Source organism: Silene latifolia, unplaced genomic scaffold, assembly GCF_048544455.1.
Source record: "Silene latifolia isolate original U9 population unplaced genomic scaffold, ASM4854445v1 scaffold_154, whole genome shotgun sequence".
NCBI classification, from domain to species: Eukaryota; Viridiplantae; Streptophyta; class Magnoliopsida; order Caryophyllales; family Caryophyllaceae; genus Silene; species Silene latifolia.
Window position 1 is genome coordinate 143288 of NW_027413140.1, and position 26624 is coordinate 169911.

A 26624-nucleotide genomic window follows, 5' to 3' on the forward strand; every position below is an offset into this window, starting at 1 on the left:
TTATAAGTTGGTTTCTAAGGTGCTTCCTAATAGATTAAAATTATTCTTGGGGATATAATTTATGAAAAATCGGCTTTTACTCGGGTCGGTTGATTACGAGATAATATCCTTGTTGCGTTTGAACTATTTCATTATATGAAGAATACGAGACATACGAGAAGGGCATATGGAGCTAAAGTTGGATATGTGTAAGGCTTATGATAGGGTCTAATGGGTGTTTCTGGAGAAGGTGATGAGTAGTATGAGGTTTGATGGGTTGTGGATTGCGCAAGTCATGAAGTGTGTTACTACAGTTTACTTTACGATTAGGGTTAATGGAAAACTAATGGATGTAATTGTGCCGAGTGGAGGCCTTTGCTAAGGTGACCCTTTATCTCCATATTTGTTTATACTTTGTGCGGAGGTTTTTTTAGGGCTTGTGCGGAAAGCGGTGGAGGACAGATCTTTACATGGTATACGAGTGCCTCCGGGAGCCCTTGTGGTTTCTTACCTATTTTTTGCGGATGACAGTATCCTTTTTGTCAAAGTTAGGGAAGCTGAATTTCTTAATGTGAAAGATATTCGAACGTGCTATGAAGAAGCTTCTAGTCAGCGGGTGAATTATTCTAAGACCACAACTTCTTTTAGTCGTAGTACCCAAATTGATAGACGGAATCAGGCGAGCCAAATGCTGGGTGTGACAGTGGTGACCGAGCAAGACAAGTATTTGGGTCTCCCGATGGTTGTGGGCACTCGAAATAGGTTATTGCTCATGTGATTCGAGAGAAATTGTGTAGGAAATTGTAAGGATGGCGAGGAATGCTCTTGTCGAAGGTGGGTAAGGAGGTTTTGATAAAGGTAGTGACTCAATCAATCCCTACATATACGACGAGCGTCTTCAGACTCCCAACTAATTTTTGTGACGAACTACGCTCTTTGGTCTCGAAATTTTGGTTGGGTGCGGAGACTGGATAAAGAAAGATTCCTTGGGTTGCTTGGTTGAAACTATGCTAGTCGAAGAGCTTAAGAGGATTGGGTTTTCGTGATTTCCATGATTTTAATATGGCGATGCTAGGGAAGCAAGCGTGGCACATGTTGACCGAAAGAGATTGCTTGACGAGACGAGTTCTTGGTGGTAAGTACTTTACAAATTGTTCATTCTTGAAAGCTGACCTAGGAGCAAATCCTAGTTATATATGGCGTAGTATTTTTGAAGCGAAGAATGTGCTGCAAGTGGGGATTAGAAGGTCTATTGGTAATGGGCTGAGTACCGGTGTTTGGTTTGACCCATGGACTGCGGGTACCCAATCACGTATGGTTATAACTCCTCGGAGAGATGTTGATGAAGGAATGCTGGTTGTTGAGCTTCTTGAGGTGGATGGAAACGGTTGGAATACGAATAAAATTCGTCATCTTATTCTCCCTTTTATGCAAAGTCGTATTTTAAATTTGAGAGTCAGCCGTGAAGATAAAGAGGACGAGTGGATGTTGGAATGGAATAAGAATGGACTATATTCCGTCAAATATGCCTACAAAATGCTAGTTGGTGAGTTCGGTGTTGAGGCTAAAAAATTTGATTGGGTTCGTGAGAAATGGTTGTGGAAGCGCCTTTGAAATGCTCGTGTTTGCGAGGGTACAAATATTTTTTTTGGTAATTTTTTAACGACCACATCGCTACAAAGTGCAATGTTCTTAGGAAGAATTTATACCATTGAGACGATTTGTCCAATGTGTGAGTGCGAGATGAAGACTTGTCTTTATTTAGCACGGGGGCGTGGTTGGATTGGAGGGTTATGGGAGGGCTTGGGGGTGGAGTTGAGGTCGTCGTTGGGGTATGAGGGGGTGACGGAGTGGGTGGTGGATATGTGGAGGAGTTGGAGGTCGAGTTGTTTATGATATGAGTGTGTGCGATTTCGGAGATGCGTAGTAAAGTCTGGTTCGACAAAGGGCAAGTGAGGGTGGAGAGGGTGTTGAGACGGGTGCGGGGGTTAGGGGTTGGGAGGCCGGATGACGCCGACGAGGTGAACGTTCGGAGGGAAGGAGATGGCGGTGTTGGTAGGAGGGAGGTGGTGGAGATATGTGATTTGGAAGAGACGGAGTACGAAGGTGCTAAAAATAAACACAGACGCATGGGTGAAGGAGGGAGATGGGATGAGGATTGGTGCGATATGTAGAAATTGCGAGGGGGAGGTGTTGTGGAGACTGGCGGAGCGGAGAACGGTGGAATTCGAACCGTGGCTGGCGGAGGTCGAAGGTTGCTTGCTGGGATTCTTATGGCAAAGAGGAAGGGACACAAAAATATCATCATGGAGACGGAAATATCATCTTATTACACATGTTCGAGCCACTCTGTCAAAGGCCAGTCAACACAAAAATAACAAAGCTCGGTTGGCTCGTTAAATTGTCGAGCTGAGCTCAAACGAGCTTTGTTTTGACTGGCCTTTGACAGAGTCAAGTTGGTTGCGAGCTGTGTCGTCTCATTATCACCGGTGATAATGAGATGAGACAGCTCGCAACCAACTTGAGCTCGGCTCGGTCAAAACTGAGTCAAATTTGACTCGGCTCGAGAGCTTAACGAGACAAGCCGAGCTAACATTGGCTCGACTCGAAAGCTTGTGAACAACTCGAACTTGTTTGCTTAGTGAAGATACTGCTCATATTGATTTTCAAAATATTTGTATATATAACCTTCTAACCTTGTTATTAAAAATATCGAAAGGAAAAAAACGAAAATTAAAGATTATATATAGGCTCAAGTTTAGTTTGAATATCGCTTCGAGCTTGAGTTTTTCTTTATGAGCACAATGTCATGGTTGGCTTTCTGTACCACCGAGGTTCTTGTTCATGTGCTGGGAGCGCTTCAAGGCTCAAAGGATCAATCTTCAAGGAAGAATATAGAAGATTAGAGAAGTATCCAGAAATGTCTAGAAGTTTCTAGAAGATAGTAGAGTCAACTAGAATATTCTAGAAGGGTCCGGAATATTCTAGAATAGTGTAGAGTAATCTAGAGTATTCTAGAAGTGTCTAGAATATTCTAGAATAGTGTGGAGTCTTCTGGGCTGTTCTAGATTGTTCTAGTGCATACTAGAATTGTCTAGAAGGGTCCAGAATGTTCTAGTAGGTACTAGAACATTCATGTACATGGTAGAGATATCTAGTAGTGTCTGGAACATTCCGAAAGTTTCTGGGGTTGTGATGTCCAGAGCATTCCAGAAGGTTCCGCTTCTAGAGAGTTCTATAGTAGTAGTATAAATATGGGTAAGGGGCATTATTTGCCATCCATCCTACCAAACACACACACACACACACCAAACATTGTATCCAAGTCTTGTAATTCTCTTAAGTATTCAAGTGTAACATAAGTAACCTTTCCACACTTAGTGTCTAGCCTTCTTAGCCGACATTTATCCTTTATAACACTTATAATATTCCGCTGCAAAGGGGTTGCCTGACTTAGCTTGCAAAGGGGTGCGAGTTAAGTGGCACACGAGCTTGGTATTCTAGTGTCAAAGTAATCAAGGCGTGACAAGTGGTATCAGAGCAGGTTCGCCTGCGAAGACCATACATTGCGGAGATGTCGGGTGTTGAAGTAACTAGTGCCATTAGTGGGACCGTGAATGTGCAGAAGGCAAAGGAGTCTACTAATTCTCGTCTTGCGCGCTTGGAGGAAGCGGTGGTGCAGCACCAAGGAGCGCTTGAGAGAATAAGTGAAAATGTGGAGAATGTAAGTGATCAGGTCAAGGCGTTGGATAATGGGGTGAGCGACCTTGTGAAGCAGGAGATGCAAGGTGCGTTCAACGTTCTTGCAAGCTCACTTGAAGAGAGGCTTGATAAGAGGATGGATGAGAAGCTGGCTGCCTTAGTCCAGCCCCTCTTGAAGCGAATCGACGAGCTTCAAGAACAAATCGTGGTGTGTAGAGCTGCAGTGGCAGGGAGTGCCACAATTGGGGAGGCATCAACTAGGATCAAGGTGCCTAAACCGCCGAAATTCAACGGGAGTCGAGACGCAAAGGAGATAGATAATTTCCTGTGGTGCGTCGAGCGTTACTTTGACGCTCTCCGAGTTGAAGACGATGCCACGAAGATCACTACCGCCAGTATGTACCTTGTCGATGACGCAATCCTATGGTGGAGACGTCGACAAGCCGAGGTGAAGAAGGGACTATGCCAAATCAGGACATGGGACGAGTTCAAGGTAGACTTCAAGAAGCAATTCTACCCCGAGAATGCCGAGGAGGTTGCTTTGAAGAAGTTACAAGCATTGCGACACACGGGGACCGTAGAAGAATATGTGAAGAAATTCTCATCAACGGTGTTGGAGGTGTCGAGTATGCCGGAGAACTTGTTGCTCATATACTTCATGGACGGGTTACAACGTTGGGCATAACAAGAGTTGAAACGCCGCAACGTGAAGACCCTAAATGAGGCGATTGTGGCGGCAGAGTCCTTATACGAGGTGACAAGTGATCGAAGGAGGGGCAAAGAGACGGATAGCGGAACGAGATTGGTTGGGGAGACCGCTTAATCAAGCACCATCGGGTGATGGTACGAGGGCCAAGGAGGCAACACATGACCGAGTCGTCTGCTGGGCGCGATAAGGGTAAGACGTTCAACTGCTTCTTGTGCGGAGGGCCGCACATGGTCAGGGAGTGCCCCCAGCGGGCAAAGCTTAGCGCAATGGTGATGCGCTACGAAGATGAGGAGTCATCAAAGTCCCATGAACCACGGAGGCTTGGGGCAATGAGACTTCTCAATACGGGGGTCGTGGACAAGCCGACGGATCCGTGTTGCCTTGCGACAAAATTCGGTGTCGAGACGACATTAAAAGCTACCGAGGTCGTTAGCAAGGAGCCTGCGGGGCTGGATGCTACGGCAATTTGTGAAGTCGAGCCGACTAAAAAGGCTAACGAGGTCGCGTACGAGGTGACAACGACAAATGAAGAGGCGGGACGCAGGTACAAAGGGAACTTGTTGACCGTCAATGGGGAGGTAAACGGTGTTCATACTGGGGTGCTGATCGACTCAGGTGCAACACACAACTACGTTGCCTTGAGAGTGGTTAGGGATATGGGCATTCGATACACCAAAACTGTGGGCGAGTTGAAGGCAGTGAATTCTTCGGCTACGCCAATTTACGGGATGGCCTATGGAGTCCCAATCCGCTTGGGGAAGTGGAAGGGGAAGGCCAAATTCATAATCGTCGATATGGACGACGAAGAAGTTGTGCTTGGCATAGAGTTTATCGATTCAGTCAGGCCCTTCAAACTTAGGGATGGCATGATCACCATCACGTCAAACGGGAGCGAGATTGATATCAATCTCGCACAAGAGGAACGCGATGCAAGGATCGCTTCCTTACAAGTGATTAAGGCGCCAAGAAGAAGGCGTCGACCAAAGATTCAAGGAGGGACTAACCCCGCGAAGAATTGGGGATATGTTCAACAAGGGTGTTGTTGTTCTTTGCCACGACTAGTCATCGAGGTAGGAAGACAACGTATGAGCATGGTTATCGAGGATCGACCGTGACGAGGACGTCTACGGCTTTGGTGGGAGAAAATGTCACGGTTGGCTTTCTGTACCACCGAGGTTCATGTTCATGTGCTGGGAGCGCTTCAAGGCTCAAAGGATCAATCTTCAAGGAAGAATATAGAAGATTAGAGAAGTATCCAGAAATGTCTAGAAGTTTCTAGAAGATAGTAGAGTCAACTGGAATATTCTAGAAGGGTCCGGAATATTCTAGAATAGTGTAGAGTAATCTAGAGTATTCTAGAAGTGTCTAGAATATTCTAGAATAGTGTGGAGTCTTACGGGAACGTTTCTAGATTGTTCTAGTGCATACTAGAATTGTCTAGAAGGGTCCAGAATGTTCTAGTAGGTACTAGAACATTCATGTACATGGTAGAGATATCTAGTAGTGTCCGGAACATTAGAAAGTTTCGGGGTTGTGATGTCCAGAGCATTCCAGAAGGTTCCGCTTCTAGAGAGTTCTATAGTAGTAGTATAAATATGGGTAAGGGGCATCATTTGCCATCCATCCTACCAAACACACACACACACCAAACATTGTATCCAAGTCTTGTAATTCTCTTAAGTATTCAAGTGTAACATAAGTAACCTTTCCACACTTAGTGTCTAGCCTTCTTAGCCGACATTTATCCTTTATAACACTTATAATATTCCGCTGCAAAGGGGTTGCCTGACTTAGCTTGCAAAGGGGTGCGAGTTAAGTGGCACACGAGCTTGGTTTTCTAGTGTCAAAGTAATCAAGGCGTGACAACAAGCCGAGCAAGACTAAGCTCGTTATCATCCTTAAATTCACCCCTAGTATGGTCCTATAGTGTTATTCTTTGTTTCCTCTTTTAACAAACATAGTTCCTTTCATCCGAAAATCAGCTGGGATATTCCCACTTGTACCGTTATACTCCTTAACTTTATCATTTTCTAAGGTGTATCCCTTTTTTCTGGTAAAAAAACTGACCGTCAATAATTCTCGATTACAAATTGATCGACTTTACGAACTTTTCAGTTTGAAAAAAAAATTCACCGACTTCTCAACTCGTAGTCGGGAATTATGGCCGGTCAAAGTTTACTCGTTAAAAAAACTTCGACCAACCATATCTATCGGTTAGGAGTCTAGAAAGCGGTGAATTTGTTTCTTTTCAAATTCAAGGCCTTTACGAGATAATTGGTTTGAAAAACAATTACCGTTTCCTAATCTCATAACAGAGAATTATTGTCGGTCAAAGTTTTTTTTGTAAAAAATGAGGGGTATACTTTAGAAAACGAAAAAGTTGAAGGGTACCTATGGGAATATCCAACATTCTTTAAGACCATGCCCAAGCAAGGTCACCAACCGGGTCGTGACCTTGTTGGGTCATGCTAATGATACATTAAGTTAGGATTAAGAACATAGTTAGGGTGACCTTGAACAAGTGAGGGTCAGCTTGTGACCTTGAATAGAGAATGGTGACCCAGTTGGTGACCTCTTTGGTGTCACCTTCTCATTGGTTGGAACTTAAAAAAAAAACAAAAACAGAAATTAAATGCCCTGCCATACTGCCATCCATCAGACGCTTTCCTCTTTTTCTGCCAAAGATAAAAGAAGAAGATATCAAGAAGTAAAATAAGAATTGTAACCAAAGTAAGAACCAAAAAAATATATGCATACAAAATCCGACTATATTTTTTAATTATCTATAGAATGAACATAATTTTGGAATATTTTGAGACAGTTTCACAAAAGACATTAAATACACAACTAATGGGTTAGTAATCACAGTAAAGTTAATTAAATTATTTACCTCAATTAAGGTTGAAATGGTCGACTATAGTGATGGTTGTTATGGCGATGATCGACGATGTTCACGGTTGTAATGGTGACGCTCAATAATGATAACGTTGACGGAGATGGAAGGAGATGATGGTTGACGGTGGTGATGAGATCTAGGTAAGAATTAATTGGTTGGTGTCGATGTCGATCTGGGTAAAAGACTATGATGATTAACAATTGTTGATGTAGATCTGGGTAAAAGAATGGAGAGCAATTGATTTATCATTGGTTGATGTTTATGTTGATCTATGTTGATGTCGATTTGGGTAAGAATCAATAGGGAAGGTGGTAGTTTAAGGCAGATGAACATGATTTGGAAAACAAAAGAATGACAGTGATTTGGGATTGTAAATTAAAATTAATTTATTTGTAAATAGTTATTGAAAAAGTAAGAGAGGGATTTTAGTGGGGTAGAGAATATGAGAAATGATTGAAAATGTTGAGAAATGAAAAAATGATTGGGTTGATGACCTAGGTCGTGACCTTCTGCTTGGAAGGGTGAAAGTGGGTCAAGATAAATAAAGTAGGATTAAGGGCTAAAACGTTGTTGACCCAGTTAGCGCGACCTTCTGCTTGGGGATGGTCTAAAGGCAGGGGAGGAAAGGAAGAAAGGAAAAGGGTAACAGAGTGAGGAATTTTCACGCCAAATTTTGATTATTATCTCATCCCATTAACAACAATACCAACGTTCTGAAATTTAAAACATTTCTTTTATTAAAATCAATATAACACAATAGTTATCAGCAGTTTAGCACCTTGAACCATATTACTTACGGATAATTGATTATATAGATGTGTATGAACTCGCTATTATGCAGAATGCTGCTTGTCCTTTCCCAAAGAAAACTCAATTCTTAAATATGCCTTTATAATATAAACAAAGAAGGCATTCCCGGTTTTATCCGATCACAAATACAAAGTGACGATCAGCCCATGGCATACTTCTGAGTCCAGGTGCGAGCAGTCTGTTCGTAATTGGACCTATCAGTCTTATACATGTGGGCTACTTCTGGTGTTAGCGGATCATCTGGGTTCGGATCAGTCAAAAGAGAACATATGGACAGAAGAACATGCCAGATTTTGCATTCAGTTAGGATAATATGGCAAGGAAAAAAAAACATACCGGTTTATAAAGGCCAGCTAAGTAGCTATGTATGGCAAATAGACTCGACAACATCACTGAGCTGACACTGGTGGTGAATAGTACCCCTTAATGACTTTACCAACTTTGTTAAATGACATTTGACCGGAAAATCAGTTTATTGAGAGCAATTATTGTAAATAGACACCTTCATTCCACTTTTATTGTTCTCTTTTTACATGTCAAATTCTAATTGAAGTGAGTCTACTATGGGCAGATCATAATAAGAAATCTTTGTTTTCGAAAAAGAACATTTTTTTGAAGTAAACAATTTATAAATAAGACGAAAAACAGTGGAATGGCAGGGTCAAATATCGAAACAAAAACTCATGAGTCATGTGAAATCTCACGAAATCAAAAGCTAAAACTGATAACTATAATTCGTGTGCACAATATTAATTGGCTCATTAGACTGGAATCATAAAAAATATGCCTGCTCAAAAGTGAGAGATGGTGAAACCTTGGAAATAGTTAGAGCAGGACTCCATTGTTCTTTAAGAATATCCAGACATATGCTCCCGTTGCTGTTGATGTTAGGATGAAAGACCTTTGTCTTGAAGGCAACCTGAATAATCAACCCTATCATTTACGAGCTCAAAGAGCCAGAAATATTTTAAAACATCAAACACTCTTACAACAGTAAGTCTTGTTGACGACAGGTCGGAGCAAGTGACGGATAATGTCACTCACAAAACGGATAGGGGGACAAGGTGGGGGCACCCCATGTGCTTCCCTCTCTTCTCTATTTGGGTCATTTGTGAGAGGAAATGGTATCCGTCACTCCAAAGTGACGGATATGTGCCGTTTTCAATGAGATTTTGTGCTCTTACAAACTCTGAGCTATGATACATCATACATAATTTCCCACGGACAAAGAGTTGTGCAAGACAGCAAAGAATTAGCTGTCTCTTAAAAGACGGTATTATTATCTTAATATAACGTGACAGTAGTCCGATACCAACTCAAAAGGTAGCTACCCGGCACCCGCCTACCCGGCCTAAGTCTCAGATGGGCTGTGTCATGAAAATATTTTCATGAGACCGTCTCATATGACACAGTAACCTACAACAACAAAAAATTTAAAATTTGAATAATGCAACTACCCACCCAATTACTTTTTTATGTCAAGGATTCTAATCTGGTCACACCAAGATCAGCCAAGCTTTGCTTCTTAAGAATTTTTGGTGTATTCACTCACAGCCAACCGCGCTATTGGCAAGATATATGGTCCCGAAGTATGCCCGGGATTTGCCTATTCCTCTAGCAAAATCTCGGGTTTCTCAACCATCTTTTATATGGTCTGGCATTTGCAAGGCTGTTTCTGCGGCTAAAAATGGTATTTGTTGGAAGCTTGGTAATGGACAGTTACTTGACATTTGATCCGGTCGTTGGATTAATGGTAAATGACCATTTAGTGCTCGCTCAGTTCAGTTCGATTCAAGAGTCTTCAAGTCTCTCTCGATTTCTTCTTGGAATTCGTTGTTGGAATCCTACTATGGTTTTTCGGTATTTTTCCTCTAGTTGTGCAAAGGAAATTATTGCTTTGGAACTACCAGCTCCGAATTTTGATAATTTTCTTTACTGGAAATATACGGAGGATGGCTCTTATTCGGCAGAATCAGGATATTCACTCCTATGGTCTGAATCTTCAGCTGCCGTGTCCGATCATTTGTCCATACCTTTCCTTGGAAACATGTGTGGCGAAAAGGGATTCCACCAAAGATCTCGATTTTGTTATGGCGGCTAGCTCACAATATTATGCCAACAAGTGATAATTTAATATCCATCTATTTCCTTTAAGTCTTGGATTGGAGACTTCGTGTCTTATCTTCACCGACAATCTTTGGTGTCTGATCAAAAGTGGCTCTTGCTTTACTTTTGTTGTGCTCTCCAGGCCATTTGGACTACTCGTAACTCCGTGATATTTCGAAATCACAACGGTGACCCTGCAGTTACCTGTCGACTCATTGAGGATCTACTGCACTCGCATGTCCAATTATCCAAGGTACGCCCTTTACATTTGCACTCCACTTATGGATTTGTTGCACCCTGTGTTGTTACAGCTAAATCTTTACCTCAACGGAGTGCGGTTTCTTTTTCTGTTTCAACCACCCTGTCCCAAGAACAAATTGTTTCAGTTGCTGCATCTACAGTACCGATTTGGACTTCTCCAAGTCAAGTGTTGTACGCGCAAGTTCGTCTTTTGACGCCTCCACCAGAGCTCTTTTATGTGCTATGCGTTATGCCCATTCTGTTGGCACGAGTTCGTTTGTTTTGAGTAACTTGTTGTAAGCTATCTGCGATTCGGCAACCTCTTTGCAGTCCCAATTAGTGTGCGAATTCCTTCCGAGAAATCCGTGTTTTGTTTGTAATTTATCTTTAGTGTAAGCCTGACAACAGGCTAACTATGTTTACAAGTTGTGTTCTTTAATATAATCAGTTTATTATTGTCAAAAAAAAAAAAAAGATCTGCCACTGACTAGGGAAAACAAATTCTACTAAACACCATCGGTATCTGAACAAGCAACAACCGCTGATGGTTCCACTTATTGATTTTAACGACATAAGAACAACAAAACTCATGCTTATCTTTTGACGGAGGTAAAAGGAAGCATAGGAACCATACAATATGCAGAATGGAGGCAATAAGAAAAGATAGAAGCTTTGTTAGGAGTTACGCTAACCACAGAGAAAGCTATTAAGAATAGAATTCGGCTAGTCATTGATCTGTTCAATAGCACATGACAATATGACATCAATCAAAGGGAGTAGAAAGTTCACCCTCACAATTGTGACACTAAGGCCCTGTTCTTTTGGACTTAAAGTCACTTAATATAAGTTCACTTCAGATCCTATAAGTTCGATTCGATTCGAGATCCTATAAGTTGATTCGAGATCCTATAAATTGATTCGATTCGAGATCCTATAAGTTGATTCGATTCGAGATCTTATAAGTTGAGTTCAAGATCATATAAGTTAATTCAGATTCTATAAGTTCACTTCAGATCCTATAAGTTCAGTTCAGATCCTATACCTCACTTAATTTAAGTTCACTTCAGATCCTATAAGTTCGAGTTCGATTCAGATCCTAAGTTGATTCGATTCGAGATCCTATAAGTTGATTCGATTCGAGATACAATAAGTTGATTCGAGATCCTATAAGTTCGGTTCAATTCAATTCGGATCCTATAAGTTCAGTTCAATTCAAATCAGATAAATTTCAGTCCAAAAGAACATGGCTTAATTACCAAAAATAAATGCTAAGAGAGGCAAGACTACCATTATACAAACAACTCAACAATCCAATAAAAGATGGGGTCATCTTATCAACCTTTGCAAATCAACAAACATTCTTTGAACATGGAATACGAATCAAACAAATGAAATTTGATCTTCGGCAATATCATATTGCCATTTTTTTTTTTTTTTGATTAGGTAAGAAAACTAGGTTGATCCTTTAGGGTAGGACCAACTTATCTCATCCTTTCGAATGAGGGAGGTAAGTTGAAGCCAACGGCTATCAAACCACCTCGAAAGAGAAACCATGAAGTCATCAACCTTGTTGGCTTCACGAAAGCAATGTTTAATTATCACTTCATCGAAAAAATGAAGGTCTAATTTCACATCCTTGATAATACTAGAAATTTCCCACGGAATTTGCCAAGTACCTCGAATCGAGTTAATAACACATAAGTTATCCCCCTCCACAATTAACTTTGAGATTCCTAAGTATTTAGCTGCTAAAATACCTTCTTTTAAAGCAAGTGCTTCCGCAACAAGGATACTATTGGATCCGCACATTTTTGCTCCCAACAAAACGACTTTACCATTGTGATCTCTTATAGAATATCCTAAAGCAGCTTTATATTGCCATATGTTCCTCCAGACGCTATTACTTACGTTTATCAAGGAAAAAAGCAGATTGACGCACAATAATGCCAGCTTTTTGTTGTGATGGAAGGGTCGTGAGCACAATTTAAGACACAAGTTTAGTTATGGGTAAAACGCAACAGACTAGGCCCTGTTCTTTCAGGCTTTTTAGAGCTGAATCAATCGAATGAAATCGAATCGAATGAAGTGAATTGAACTTAATCGAGTAATCGAATCGAACTAATTTGGATTGAATGAATGAGCGAGTTGAATCGAATCGAACTAAATGGAGCCCGAAATGAATCGAACTTAATAGAGTGAGTGAACGAGTGATTGGAGCTAAATTGAACTGAAATAATAATAATAATAATAATAATAATAATAATAATAATAATAATAATAATAATAATTAATAATAATTAATAATTTATTATTATTATTATTATTACTATTTGTTTTTTTATAAAAACGCAGACCATCATCATCATCATCATCATCATCATCATCATCATCATCATCATCATCATCATCATCATCATCATCATCATCATCATTATTATTATTATTATTATTATTATTACTACTACTACTACTATAAGAAGAAGAAGAAGAAGAAGAAGAAGAAGAACATTACTAAATTAAGATTAATACTAGTAATTATACTAATTTGAATGATTAACTAGGTAGCCACCATAAACCACAGTACACCATCAATTTTATTAGGTGAAATAATAGAGCACCAATTTGCTAGAATGTTGTTCAAAGTCTAGCCATATATCATCCTGATTTGAGTGATTAGGTAGCCACCACGAAGCAACAACAATCATAATTTTATTAATTAGATAAATAAAAATTGACAGGCGGCCCTAATTTCATCTTTAACCAACAAATAAAATTTGATTGATTAATTAAAACTCAACAAATAATATTAATAATTGATAAACAAGTAAATTAATTTATTATTTGATAAATTAGAATGCATCTTGAAAGTTTTAAATCATTTGAGCAATTAAATTAAGTTTTAGGGAAAAATATTGATTCAAGAGCATTTGGTTCAGTTTTAGGTGAAAAGGGTACAAACTAGAACGTTTATGAAAAAGTGTATGTGAAAGATTAAAGTTCGTATATGAAAAAACAATTAGGTATTAATAATAGTAATATTAAAATTAACAACGTTATTAATCATATTATTAATAATTAATATTCATATTCATATTAATAATAATATTAGTAATATTATTAATTTTATTAATATGAATATTATTGATTTTAATAACTATAATATTCAAAATGATAACAATAATGAGGATCATTAATTAATATTAAATTAATGATAATAATAATAATAATAATAATAATAATAATAATAATAACAATAAAATAATAATAATAATAATAATAATAATAATAATAATAATAACAATAAAATAATAATAATAATAATAATAATACTAATAAAATAATTATAATTATAATAAAAAATAAATAAATAAATAATAGTAAAAATATTAATAAAAACTATTAAGTTTAACATGTGCAAAATTGAAATGGCTGAGGTGGTGAAATGAGCTGAATCGAATGGAGGAATGAGTGAAGCTGAATGGAGATGAGTGAGCTGAAATGAATCAATAGAAATTTGAGTGAAGTGAAGTGGTGAAAGTAAGCCAGAAAGAACAGGGCCTATGTTTGTTGAACACTGAGGTAAGACTTATGTATAATGTAGTCCCTAACTCATAATAGGAAGGACCCGAGGAGGCTAGGACCCTTTGAGTCGCTGAGAGGTAGTATTGTTGTAAGACCATAAAGTAGTTTCTCAATGTTATACTGTTATTGGGCTGTATCAAATGCATATTTTACCTGGTTAATAAGTTGCAAACAAGTGTAAATTGTAACACAACCCGCAATAGTAATTATAACCAGAAAATTCCATGGTAAGAAAAACTCGTGATTTAGGGTGATGGAGAACTTACCTTTGGAGGCTTGAATGGATAGTCTGGAGGGAAATGAATAGACACAAGAAATACACCTCTAGCATATGGGCTATCTGCAGGCCCCATTATCGTTGCTTGCCAATAGAACATGTCTTCACCAACTGGGCCTGTCGCAATAGAATAAATAAACATTACAGACCCTAAAAACCAAAGACATACACTATCCCAAGAACGAGAAAACCTAAATCCTAACACTGCCACAACTATGTTACTTCAAGATTTAACATTTTGGCTGCATGGTGTGCATTGATACAACACCTCTACCAACACAACATTACAATTTGACACTTAAGTTTAGCATAACCACCCGACACTTACAAGTTACAACTGTGTATGCATAACATAGGCCATATGCCCATAAGTCTACGGCAGAACCATACAAGCTTTTTAATTCCTATCTGCCAACAGTTCAAAATGGCATCCTCTAAATAGTGCTGCTTACAATAGTTCCCGTGTGGAACCAGTTATAATCGTCACTAAGTCAATTCACAGGTCTTGTTAGAAAACATGCCCACATTGGCCCATCAAACATGACTTCTCTAGATAGGGCACACAGAATGTACTTGTAGTTGTATCTTCTACCTCAGATGACATGCCAACAGGTATAAACTCAATTACAGCTACCAAATAAACATGTCGTCATACTATGAAATTCCGAACAGCTTAGAGAAAGTAGTCTATAATCAATCTAGTCATAATCCAAAAGCTCATACTCATACAATCCACAACCTCCAAATTGAACTTATGAACATTTGTAAGCAACCAAAAGTTATATCATCACAAATTCTCAACGATAAACTAACATCATTAACGTCTGTAAACACAAGAAACGCGCAACAGAAAACATGTACTTCCTCTAGTAAACAAATCAGTATATACCTACACTACAAGAAGTAGGTGGGTCCTTCTGCAAATCCTTCAACTCCTTTAATATTCTCTTAGATGCCATGAAACTGCAAATATATTTCCCAAATAAACAATTCAACCTGCAACATTAATCCAAAAAAAACACAAACCATCAAACAACTAGCTTTACCAAATTTGACTAAATTCTACAGAAATTATGGGAGAAGACCCTCTCCTCTTACAGAGGGTGGGACCGTCCTATGATGGCTTAACCAATAAAAGGACTGTCTCGCAATAAAATAACACGAAAATAGGCAAATTCTTATTTCAGACCGTCACGTTTCTTTTCGTCTGAAGCCGGACATATGTGAACAATTTATGGTTACATTTAGCTGTAAAATAGTTACAAAATCCATCTTATTGTTTCAGATCAAAATGGTTTTTGGTCCGTCTGAAGCAGGCTCAACTGACGAAAATATGACGAAAATATATGGCAAGATCAAAAATTAAAATTTTTGGGCATCACACCCTAAAAAACCTGATACAAATTCAATAACACAAAAAACCTAAGACAAAATTTTCAAAAAAAAAAATCGAAACTACTACGATCAATGAATAATAACGAGTGTTGCACAAAAGATCAAAACTTTGACTCTAAAACATCAAATATAACTATAATTAATCATGTTGGGTAATGCAAAAATTGCATGCGTGAAAGAAAAATATACTATAAGAATGAAAGCCAATTGACACGATGATTGAATAGAGGGCAAAATCAAATTGAATTGCATGAATAATACTATACAGTATAGGGTTATTTGATAGCAATAATCCAAACTATACCTCACCTTCTCATATTAATCTAAACTATAGTTTAATTGAGAATAATATGAACTATGGCATCATTTTTCTTATATTGAACTCGTGTCATTTTTTACTGGTTACAACCGGTAATGTAATGGGTCAAGCTGTTGCGGGTCCCAATCTTCATCTTCTTCTTCCTTGTTCTAATTTTAAAGGTCATTTCCATTGTTTGCCTCCTTAAACTTCAATTCTCCATCAATTTCGTCCTTACTTTTCATCCTCCTTACTTCTCTTCCGTCCTTTTATTCCTGCCTTCATAAAATTTGGCCAACAATGAAGATCAGAGTCCTACTTTTTCATTAAAGCTCAAGTGTCATCGCCATTTATACTGACAACGAACAAAGCTAAAACGCTATCACTGCATTGGGTGATAATTCTAAGAGATGTATGATTTCTTAAGAAGGACTTAATTGAATAGAACTATAAAAAGGTGAAAACGATGGAATCGAGGATTCTTGTTGTTCAGACATTGACTTCTTATGGGCCTATCAGTGGCGAATCTAGGATTTATGAAATGGGGGTGACGGGTGTTCATTAAAATTTATAACATAAAAAAATCAAAATATAATTACTCGAGTAATTCAAAACACAATTTACGCTAAGAGCGTGGGGGCAATAAATGCGGCGAGTTCTCTCGCGTTGAAAACTATCTAGTACATCGTCATTTTCAACAAGACGAAAAGTAATTTCGTCAATTCTACTGTCAAGCTACAAACAACAAACTTAGTAATTTCTTATGGCTATAATTGCTTTAGTTACTCCTTAATTTCCAAAACCTAATTCGCTAATAGACCAATCTGACTTCCTAATTTTGCAATTTAAAAATTTTCGGACATAGATCAGATCCGGAAATAGTCTGACTTCCTAATTTTGCATTGGGTCTTGTAATTTTAGGGCCCAAATTAGATTATACTCATATAAAAATTGTTTGTAATGCAAATTGCTAGCCCTAACTTGTTCCTAGCGTGCAGCCAAGAGCCTAACATATCTAAATTCTCCCTCTCTCTTACCCTTTTTCTCCCTATAAGTTTTCAATTCATTGAACACATTTTCTGTGAAGCCATTACCAAATCTCTACTTCTTTTTTAACTTGATTTTTTTTATCGCGATTTCTATCACCAATTATTTTTTACCTCCCTAAACCAACTTATCATAAATCGTTGAACTTAATGCTTATGTGAAGCCTTCTCCAGAACTGAAATTGTAAGATTGAAGGTCAAGGAGTCCTTAATGTTAGAAATTAGTATATAAATCATGCAATTTGGGCGATTGGTTACTCCGTATGTCTGTCAGTTTGTGTGATTTGCCGTATCTTTTTTTTTTTTTTTTTTTTAACCATGTTAATTTTTTTTCTAAAATTAATGGGGGTGAGGGTTCACCCCCATCACCCCTTGTAGATCCGCCCTTAGGGCCTATGCTATGATTCTCAAAGCAACCCAAAAACTTGGCATGTTGAGAGATGGTTTTGTTTGGATAGCTGGTTCATGGTTGCCCACTTACCCAACATCTTAACTTAATCGGACTCGAAATACATGAAACCGAAACAGGAACAAATGGCAGATTGGGATTACTAGTGCTTCTTGATTATTTTGCAAACTCAACAATTGTAGTTTAGGATTATTGGTCATCTTTGATGATAAAAAGGGAGGAAACTGGAAAGGAAGTGGAGGGGTTTTCTATTTGATTTAGGGGAGGGGAAGGTATTAATTGCCTGTTTATTTGATTTAAGTGAAGGGGTAACCGGTTAAACAGGTTACGCTTCTCATAGATAAGTGTGAGAAAAATGACCCCGTAATTTAGATTATTATGAGTTAAACTATAATTTGGATTAATATAAGCAGATGGTATATAGTTTGGATTATTCACATCAAATAACCCTAAAGTATAACCTTGCAATTAATGTGGTTGAAGGATGAATCGCGGAGAAATTAGGGTTAGGGATTGGTTGAGTTAAATTCCCCAAATTATATAAGAAAGGTTTTGAGGTAAACAAGGTATAGTTTGATTTTTTTTTTTTTTTTTTTTTTTTGATTAGGTAAGAAAACTAGGTTGATCCTCTAAGGTAAGACCAACCTATCTCATCCTTTCGCATGAGGGAGGTAAGTTGAAGCTACCGACTATCAAACCACCTCGAAAGAGTTGGACATGAATGTCCAATAGAAGTCATGAAGTTAGCAACCTTGTTGGCTTCACGAAAGCAATGTTTAATTATCACTTCATCGAAAAAATGAAGGTCTAATTTCACATCCTTGATAATACTAGAAATTTCCCAAGGAATTTGCCAAGTACCTAGAATCGAGTTAATAACATATAAATTATCACCCTCCACAATTAACTTTGAAATTCCCAAGTATTTAGCTGCTAAAATACCTTCTTTTAAAGCAGAGCTTCCGCAACAAGAATATTATTGGATCCACACTTTTTTGCTCCCAACAAAACGACTTTACCATTGTGATCTCTTATAGAATATCCTAAAGCAGCTTTATTACCTTCTATTCTCGATCCGTCAAAATTTAGCTTTAGGAAGCCGTTTCTAGGTTTTTCCCACCAAATCTCTTCCTTACTAGAGTTGTTTCTAGCTAACTCTTCTATCTCGGGATTGTTGAGATCCTTAAATCTAGTCACATTCAAGGTCTTAGTGCTATTATTACATAAAGTAATAAGTTTGCTGATACTTAAATTAACATTATTAAAGATAATATCATTTCTATGAAACCATGCATTCCACCAAATAAAAATAATCTTAATGAAATCATCTATTGGAATTAAATCTTTGAGATAAATAAGTTTCGTTAGAAAACTTTGACTTGTAATATTATCATATTTTGACAAAAACTCGTTGAAGCTAATAATGTTCAGGTCTTGAATGACATACCCAATCAAAGGACATTCGTAAAAGAAATGATCTTTGTTTTCAAAAGGATTGTTGCACAGAACACAATGAGGTGGTACCTCAATATGACTCTTAAGAAGTCTACTTTTCGTTGGAAGACCGTCAACACAGGCTTTCCAAAGAAAAAATTTCAATTTTGGAGGAATATTCAATTTCCAAATCCACTGAAATTCACATTTGTCAAGAGCTTGATCGAACAAACCTTGCGCTAACAAAGTTGCTGTTTTGGTAGAGAAATTTCCATCTACGGACAGCCCCCAAATGAGGGTATCAGGAATATCATTATGTGGCAGTGGAATGTTAGTAATCTGATTAACAATATCGTTATTCACTAAAATGAATAATTTACAAACATCCCATTGTTTGTCTGAGGGTATGAAATATTTAACCAAAAGATTAGGATCACGGTTACTATCATCATCAACCATACTGCTTGTAAGTGGGTGTGAAAAAACTCAATTATCAGATCAAAACTTAATATTGCTACCATTACCTACCTGCCATCTTAGTCCTTTTCTAAAGAGACTTCGAAGACTCATAAACTTACGCCATTGCCAAGAGGATACTGAGTTTGGCTTATGGTCAAAAAGTGAACAATTTCTCAAGTATTTTTTAGTTATCACTTTGACCCATATATTTTCCTTATCCATAAGAATTTTCCATAAGAGTTTCATTTGGAGAGCTTTGTTAGCTGCTTCAGACGTTTTTATTCCTAGTCCACCCAAAGATTTCGGTAAACAAACTTTTTGCCAACCAATCAAATTAGAGGCTCGTTGAGAAGGATTCTTATTCCAGAGAAAATCTCTATTAATCTTATCCAAGCTTTTATGGATTGACGAGGGAAGAAGGAAGCTTTGTATTTGAAAAGTTCCTTTTGAGCTAAATTTGCATTGATTAGAACTAGTCTACCTGCTTGTGATAAAGAATTCGCTTTCCATTTTGATAATTGATTATGAGAAGAATGAATAATACTGTCGAAAGTATTTTTAGTAACTCTACTATCAAAGATAGGACATCCTAAGTACTTACCTAGGTGAGCTTCCTCGTTCATACGGAGAATACCTCTAAAGGATTCTCGAAGAGGCTGGTCAATATTTCTAGTGCATTGAAAGGTGGATTTGTCAAAATTGATAAATTGTCCTGATATCGTGCAGAATTTATCTAAAATAGAGGTTTTAGCGAAAATGATAGTATTATCCGCAAAAGTGAGAAAAGGGATTTTCTCCACCCCGGATCCAATTCTAATACCAATATTACTAGAACTAAGATCATTATTTTTTTTGTAGAGATCTTGCTAGAATCGCGGCGCACATAATGAATATATACGGCGAGAGTGGGTCTCCCGGTCTAATGCCTCGAGTGGGTGTAAAAACGTTACCCGGTGATCCATTTACTAACATTGAGAACGAGACAGTCTTTATACATTCCATGATCCATGAAATCCAAATATCATTGAAACCCATTTGTCTAAAAGTCTTCTCAATAAAGTTCCATTCTAGTCGGTCATATGCTTTCTCCATATCAAGTTTAATAGCAATCAAGCCACCTTTACCTTTTTTACGCTTAAAAGAGTTGAAAATTTCGTGGGCAAGAATGATATTATCTTGAATAAAACGATTAGGTGTAAAAACACCTTGAAAAGGGTTGATAATCTTATGCAAGACACTACGAAGACGAGTGGCCATAATTTTCGAAATAATTTTATAGATTGTTGAGCAAAGACTAATAGGGCGGAAATAGTTTGCTGTTTGAGGATTATCAATTTTAGGAATTAATGCTATGAAAGTATGATTTATTTCTTTTAATAATTTACCCGAATTGAAAAACGCTAGAACTGCTTTAGTCACAAAATTTCCTATAATATCCCAATATTTTTGAAAGAACTCTATAGGGAAACCATCAGGGCATGGACATTTATTTGCGGCTAAATTAAATACAGTTTGTTTAACGTCTTCCATACTAACATTACTAGTAAGGAATTCGTTATCTTCGTCTGTAATTAATCCACTAATCGACTTAAAGTCCTCATTTTTATCGAAAAGACAAAGTTAATTTTTTGTGAACCTAATTTTAAATTCGTCAGATATTTCTTGTTTAATGAGTTCTCGGTCAGTAATACAAGCACCGTTCCTATTTATGAACTGCTTAATCCCATTCCTACTACATCTAATAGTGGCGTGGCTTTGAAAAAACTTGGTATTATTATCTCCAAACTTAGCTTTATCTATACGAGTTTTCTGTTGCCAATAAATGCGTTTATAGTCAAGAAGGGCATCTCGTTTTTTCAGCCATTTCAACTGCGCAACTTCTAAAACCGTAACATGGGATGAACCAAGTTGGTTTTGAATATTCTCTAACTTTTTTTCAGCAATTGAAAGTTGTCTAAAAATATTTTCAAAGGTAGATTGATTCCATTTCTTAGCCTTTTGCTTTAGTAACTTGCATTTTTTAGAGAGACAGAACATATAAGATCCACGAAATTGGTACTGCCAACTACTTTTAACCATCTTAGTGAAGTCATTTCGAAGGGTCCACATGAGTTCAAACCAAAACGGAGGCGCTTTTTTATGAGCTTGCTCATGAAATTTCACGGAGATAGGACACTGGTTGGAGCTAGTGAAAGTATGGTGCAAAAACTGTAAGTTTGGATAACTACTAATCCAATTTGAAGAGGCTAAGGCTCTATCTAGAATTTCAAAAACATTATCAGAACCATTTTTCTTTTTTCTCCAAGTAAAAAAATTACCAGAAAAGGGGAGATTTACACAATTTGTATTGTTTAGGAACTTATTTAGTCTCACACACCGCGCATTGGTAATTTTTGCACCGCCTTATTTTTCACTAGGACTTTTAATCTCGTTGAGATCTCCTAGTAATAAAAAAGGCAACTCAAGATTTAGGACAACATTTTCCAACTCACTCCAAAAATCCGCCTTTTCAGACGGTTGAGCTGGAGCATAAACGAAGATAAGGCAAAAAACCAAGTTATTCTGTAAGTCACAAACTTCACAAGCAACTAATCTACTTGACTTAAAAAGGACATTTATCGAAAAAGTCATGGAAATACTCTTTCCAAAATAACCGAGATGCCACCTAGGATAATCCAATACGGGAATAAAATCGCAATTATTAAACCCATAACTAGCTATAAGGTAAGGGTCGGGGTTAGTCCACCTTACTCAAAATAAGAAGGCAGCCTTTGCAGAAGGCAAAAATAGAACCATGTTTGATGGTTATAAAAATCTTCGCAAACCTGATAAGGCTCGGTAAAAATGGCCAAAAATAATAGACAAGATAATCAAAAAGATTACCAAACAACAAATTGTTCAAATGTACGGACTAAAGTAATAAAAGATGATCCCAAAAAAAGCTATAGTAAAGATCCTGGGACGATCCACAAGCTGACTAACAAACTTCAGAATTGGTACAAAAATACAAACCATAGAACAATCATCAAAAAAGAAATGATTATATGCGGTGATCAAATTCTCAAGAAGCCATCTGACAAAGATAACCTATTCGAGTAAGAACGAAATCGTCAAATATGAAATTAAGCTTTACAAGAGTCAAATTATAATTCACTTGAGTATTAACCATGTATATATGGTCTAACTCAACAATCAATAAGGTGTTATCTACAGAAATAACAACATAGTAACAGAGAAAAAGTTTTTATAAGTATAATTCTGGACACAATTATACCTTGAGCTACAAATAACCATCTTGACAAGACTCCTAAACGGGCAGAATACATAGTCCGATCGGAACAAAAATTGTTCGAGATAAAATTTGGCTTTTGCTTGGGAGAACCTATGTCCAAAGTTTCTTTTATATAGACAAAAGACTGAAAACTGCTCTCCGGTGCTAGATTGGAGAGCAAATCGAAGTCCACAGAAAAAGAAAACAATGGACAAGGTACAATGGCGAATTCGAAGAAGAGCACGGACTTAAAAACGGGTAAAAAGACGGACAAGAGACGACTTACATCCGTTACGGTGACCGCTCTTTAGCAAAACGTATCAGAGATGCACGACATCGACACAATGGATGGTATGGATCAACAGTGGCAGGCCAATGCCAAAGGTTGAAACCTTTGTACTCCATAGGCCCAAAGCAAGAGCGCAAAAGCGGCGAGTGAAAAAACTCGCCAACGTCACTATCGATGAAAACTCCAACATGCCACGACCCGACAAAAGGAAAGACTTTTAAGGGAGGAGTAGAGCACCAACACAATGGTGAAACACCAAAAGAGGCATTCGAACAAGAGATAGTCCAGATCTCACCATGAATTTCCTCAAACGATAGAAAAGAATGAGATCTAAATGGAATAGCAATGATGTTAATCGAGATAAGAAAGCGAGCAAAGATGAATCTTTTGCATAATAAACAATTTTGGATTGATTTTGTGCTAAAATAAGAGGGATTGGAAAACAAAAGGAAGGACGGATCCTGCGTTTTGATTGTTGCTTCCAAACATTTGGTTTTCTTTTTTTCTTTAGATTTTTCATTATTCGAGAGAGAATTCTCTCACTTCTTTCTCTCTCATTTGCTTAGGTTTTTTAGTGGGGAGTTCTGGAATTTGATGGACTAAGGTATTGTTTGAATGTTTGACTTCTTCCCAATTTATGGGTTTGACTCTCTTGACTTGTGCTTGACATTCTAGTTCTAGGAATAATAATTTCGTAATTTTGATTGGCTGACAAATGTTCCTAATTTTTTTTTTTAATAAATAGGGTACATACTACAGGGCCGGGGATTCGAACTCGTGTCCTATTGTCACGATAGGTCCATCTTGACCACTCGGTTAAGACGTCTTCAATTCCTAAAATCGTATTAAGAGCACGGTAACTTTTTCATAAACCGTTTTGCCCTTTATCCTTTTCTCTCCGTTCTCACGGCTTTTTATTAATAAGTCAAAGTTTAAGTGTCTTCATTTTTTTTTATTCAATCAAAAATATAAACATTATGTTCTCTCCAGAAAATCCTAACTCATTATCCGACCAAGCGAATCGCTCCACCGAAAAAATTCAAAAGGCAACATAATCCATTTGAGAGTCGTCAGATTCCCTCGGATATACATGGAGGTTCAACCACATCTCCAATGAAAACTAATCAGGCGGCTAATGATGAAAAAGTTTCATACATAGACTTGTTAAACAATGGTTCGTCACCGTCGTTAGCTATTGGCGAGGGACCGGAATTCTTGATCATGAATAATGCAATGTATGAAGAGGAATCAGATGATGACGTTGAAGACCATATTTCCAACTACCCTAGCTACAAGCCCAACTATTCTACCGAAAAAGTAAGAGAATGAAAATTCGAAAACATTGGAAGGACACCCTTATTATCAAGATGTTTGTTCGCTACGCGCATTTGGAACTTATTTTCGACATCGGTCATTTTTTCGAAGGTATGTAAATTTGTAATTGGGTTATTTCCAATTTATGGATTGGCAGGTCAGCGTAATGCCGTAATTAGATGCATGGCCGACCTATTTTGCTATTGCGGTGTGGTGGGTTTGGCGTTGGCGAAATTGTCGAGCCTTTTGGTAGTAGTGATGTCCCCAATTCACGTTCCTTATGCAGCGCATATTGGAGCTTCGAAACGCCAAGGAGTCAAAAGATTTGTATAACAGCCCAAGTAAGCATCGATATCATAAAATCTTTGTTAGGTGGTTCGCACCATTTAATGGATGGGTTGTTCTAAATATAGATGATTAGTCTAGTTTAGTAGGGGTTAATAAAGATTATTTGATGGTTATTTGATAGGTTGAGAAACATTTTTGTGGATTTTATTACATACTAGTTTGAACACTTGTATGTTGTCCGGATTAATAAAATTAATTATTTAAAAATGGAAGTTATAAATGTACATTATAGTTGTATTAATGTTCCAAAATCTATACAATAATATAAAAAAGGTTAACATTGAGTGCCACGTGACAACATAATATAATTCATACAAAATTTATGCAAAGCACATTATGGAGTGATCTCTCTCATTAAGGGCTTTAATTATCTTTTTACTACAAAAGTTTCATGGCTATTCCACTCCCTAAAAAAAAAAAAAACTTCACATATTAATTAAGCATTAAAAAGTTTAGAGTTAACACTCTTTATTTCTACAATTAAGGCAGCTCTTTGTCTCCCTCTCAATTCATTGTATTTTCTAAAGTATAATAACTATATATACTTCTTCTCTTTAAGTAAATTACATATATTTTATGTAAATATATTGCCGATGATTTTTTTTATATGGGTTATCACATTTATATTAGTAAATTAAGTCTAAATTCTTTATTTTGTTGTGTTTTATAGGAGTGCTATTAGTATGTATAAAATATGGTTATATAAATTATTTTCTCATTTTCAGTGTAATTGCATATATCTTCTTTTGTATTATTTATTCAATATAAAGGTTTCGCTTCTTTTGATTAGCGTATTTAGTTTTGTTTTCCTATTAATTAATTGACTGATGTTCTAATTTGGAGATATCTAATAGTCTGTTCTAAATCCTTTGGTTAATCCGTTGTCGATTAATAGTATGATTTCTTCGCTAATTTCACCAACCATTTCAACTATTCTGATAATTTGCAAATGATAGTAATAATTCTTTGTATTGTTGCAAAAAAGGAAGCAAAAAAAATTACCACTGATGTTGTGTTTGATACGATGTAGGCAATTGATTTGGTTATTAAGGTTTTATTATTGGTGATACTATACCACTATAGCTTTTAAAAAAAAAAAAAAATTGGAGCATCAGAGAGTACGGGTAAGTCTTAAATGTAGAAACAAAGAGTTAGTTTAAATGAATTACTATAGATATGATATTTTTTTCACATTCGAAGTCGTAAATGTTAAAATGCCATTATAATAGTTTCATCTTCACCAAAAGTTTCTAGCTTTAAATGTACTTGTATTGTCTCTTAACTATAAAATCAAGCAATATACTTGTATTTTTTTTAATCTCATGCGTTATGTATTTATGCATTGTTATCACTTATATTTGACCAAAGTAGTAATGTAACATGTGAAGAAAGTAAATGTTTGTAACTTCTTCATTATGTATCTTCTCCCTACGAATGAAGAGTTTAAAATAATATAGTGTGTTTCAATGTGATAGAGTTTTGTGGTTAAATTGTTCTTATAGCTATGAAAACTTCAAATTTAATACTATACGCCTTAAATCTTAAGTTGCTTTATATTTTAGCCTCATGAACATAATCTAAAGTATTTTAATCTTTTTTCTAGGTACATATCATACACATGACATGTGCATTAGCATACATGCATCCCAAGTTTTGTGTTCGCTAAATATTACACATGATCATAGAAGAAGTTCCTTTTCAGTTCATTTAGGAAGAGAAAAAAAGAATCCATTAAAAAAACAGATAAGTGAACATGTTACAACATATTTTTTTGTAAGATAAAAAATGAACTTTAGATTTTAGATGATAATCCCTATTATTTTGTAAGTATCATTAATTTATATCATTAGTAGGAAATGACTAGCCAATTTATACTCCCTTTGGAGTGTAGCGATGTAGAAGATCCTTGGATCCTTGCTCATCATCAATATGGCGGTCGAAAGGGAGTCCTTGATCTTAAAGGTGGTAAAAGCCTAACTAAATTAAAAAAAAAATCAAATTACATGAAAAGTATTCGAGATAATAACTTGGTTATGATCAATCAGTCTCCAAACTAGCAA

At 36.9% G+C, this 26624-nt stretch overlaps 1 protein-coding gene and 1 long non-coding RNA gene across 4 annotated transcripts; both read right to left on the bottom strand.

The window, feature by feature from the left end:
- Positions 1–6792: 6792 nt before the first annotated feature.
- On the bottom strand, positions 6793–15348 carry LOC141637869 (ubiquitin-conjugating enzyme E2-17 kDa-like). 3 transcript variants are annotated; one of them, XM_074447280.1, is made up of 4 exons: positions 15191–15348; positions 14291–14418; positions 8911–9015; positions 6793–7065 (listed from the first exon to the last, which is right to left on the bottom strand). In XM_074447280.1, exons 1-4 carry the CDS (start codon positions 15258–15260, stop codon positions 6973–6975), a joined length of 396 nt encoding a protein of 131 aa, XP_074303381.1. In that variant the 5' UTR covers positions 15261–15348; the 3' UTR covers positions 6793–6972. The 3 variants fall into 3 exon arrangements, with proteins under 3 accessions (XP_074303381.1, XP_074303382.1, XP_074303383.1); XM_074447281.1 differs by lacking the exon at positions 6793–7065 and adding an exon at positions 7987–8274; XM_074447282.1 differs by lacking the exon at positions 6793–7065 and adding an exon at positions 7993–8336 and having other exon boundaries at positions 15191–15346.
- Positions 15349–22200: 6852 nt separating this feature from the next.
- On the bottom strand, positions 22201–23469 carry LOC141637870 (uncharacterized). Its single transcript, XR_012541934.1, has 2 exons — positions 22900–23469; positions 22201–22429 (listed from the first exon to the last, which is right to left on the bottom strand). It is a non-coding gene; the product is annotated as an uncharacterized LOC141637870 (long non-coding RNA).
- Positions 23470–26624: the final 3155 nt, after the last annotated feature.

Bases quoted from the DNA above. Each gene is read 5' to 3' on its own strand.
- LOC141637869 (XM_074447280.1), bottom strand. From the start codon at position 15,260: ATGGCATCTAAGAGAATATTAAAGGAGTTGAAGGATTTGCAGAAGGAC. The intron at 14,419-15,190 runs GTATATACTGAT...CTATTGCGACAG, and splicing joins ACCTACTTCTTGTAGTGTAG to GCCCAGTTGGTGAAGACATG. The intron at 7,066-8,910 runs GTTTCACCATCT...TATCTTTGGCAG, and splicing joins CTGCTCTAACTATTTCCAAG to AAAAAGAGGAAAGCGTCTGA.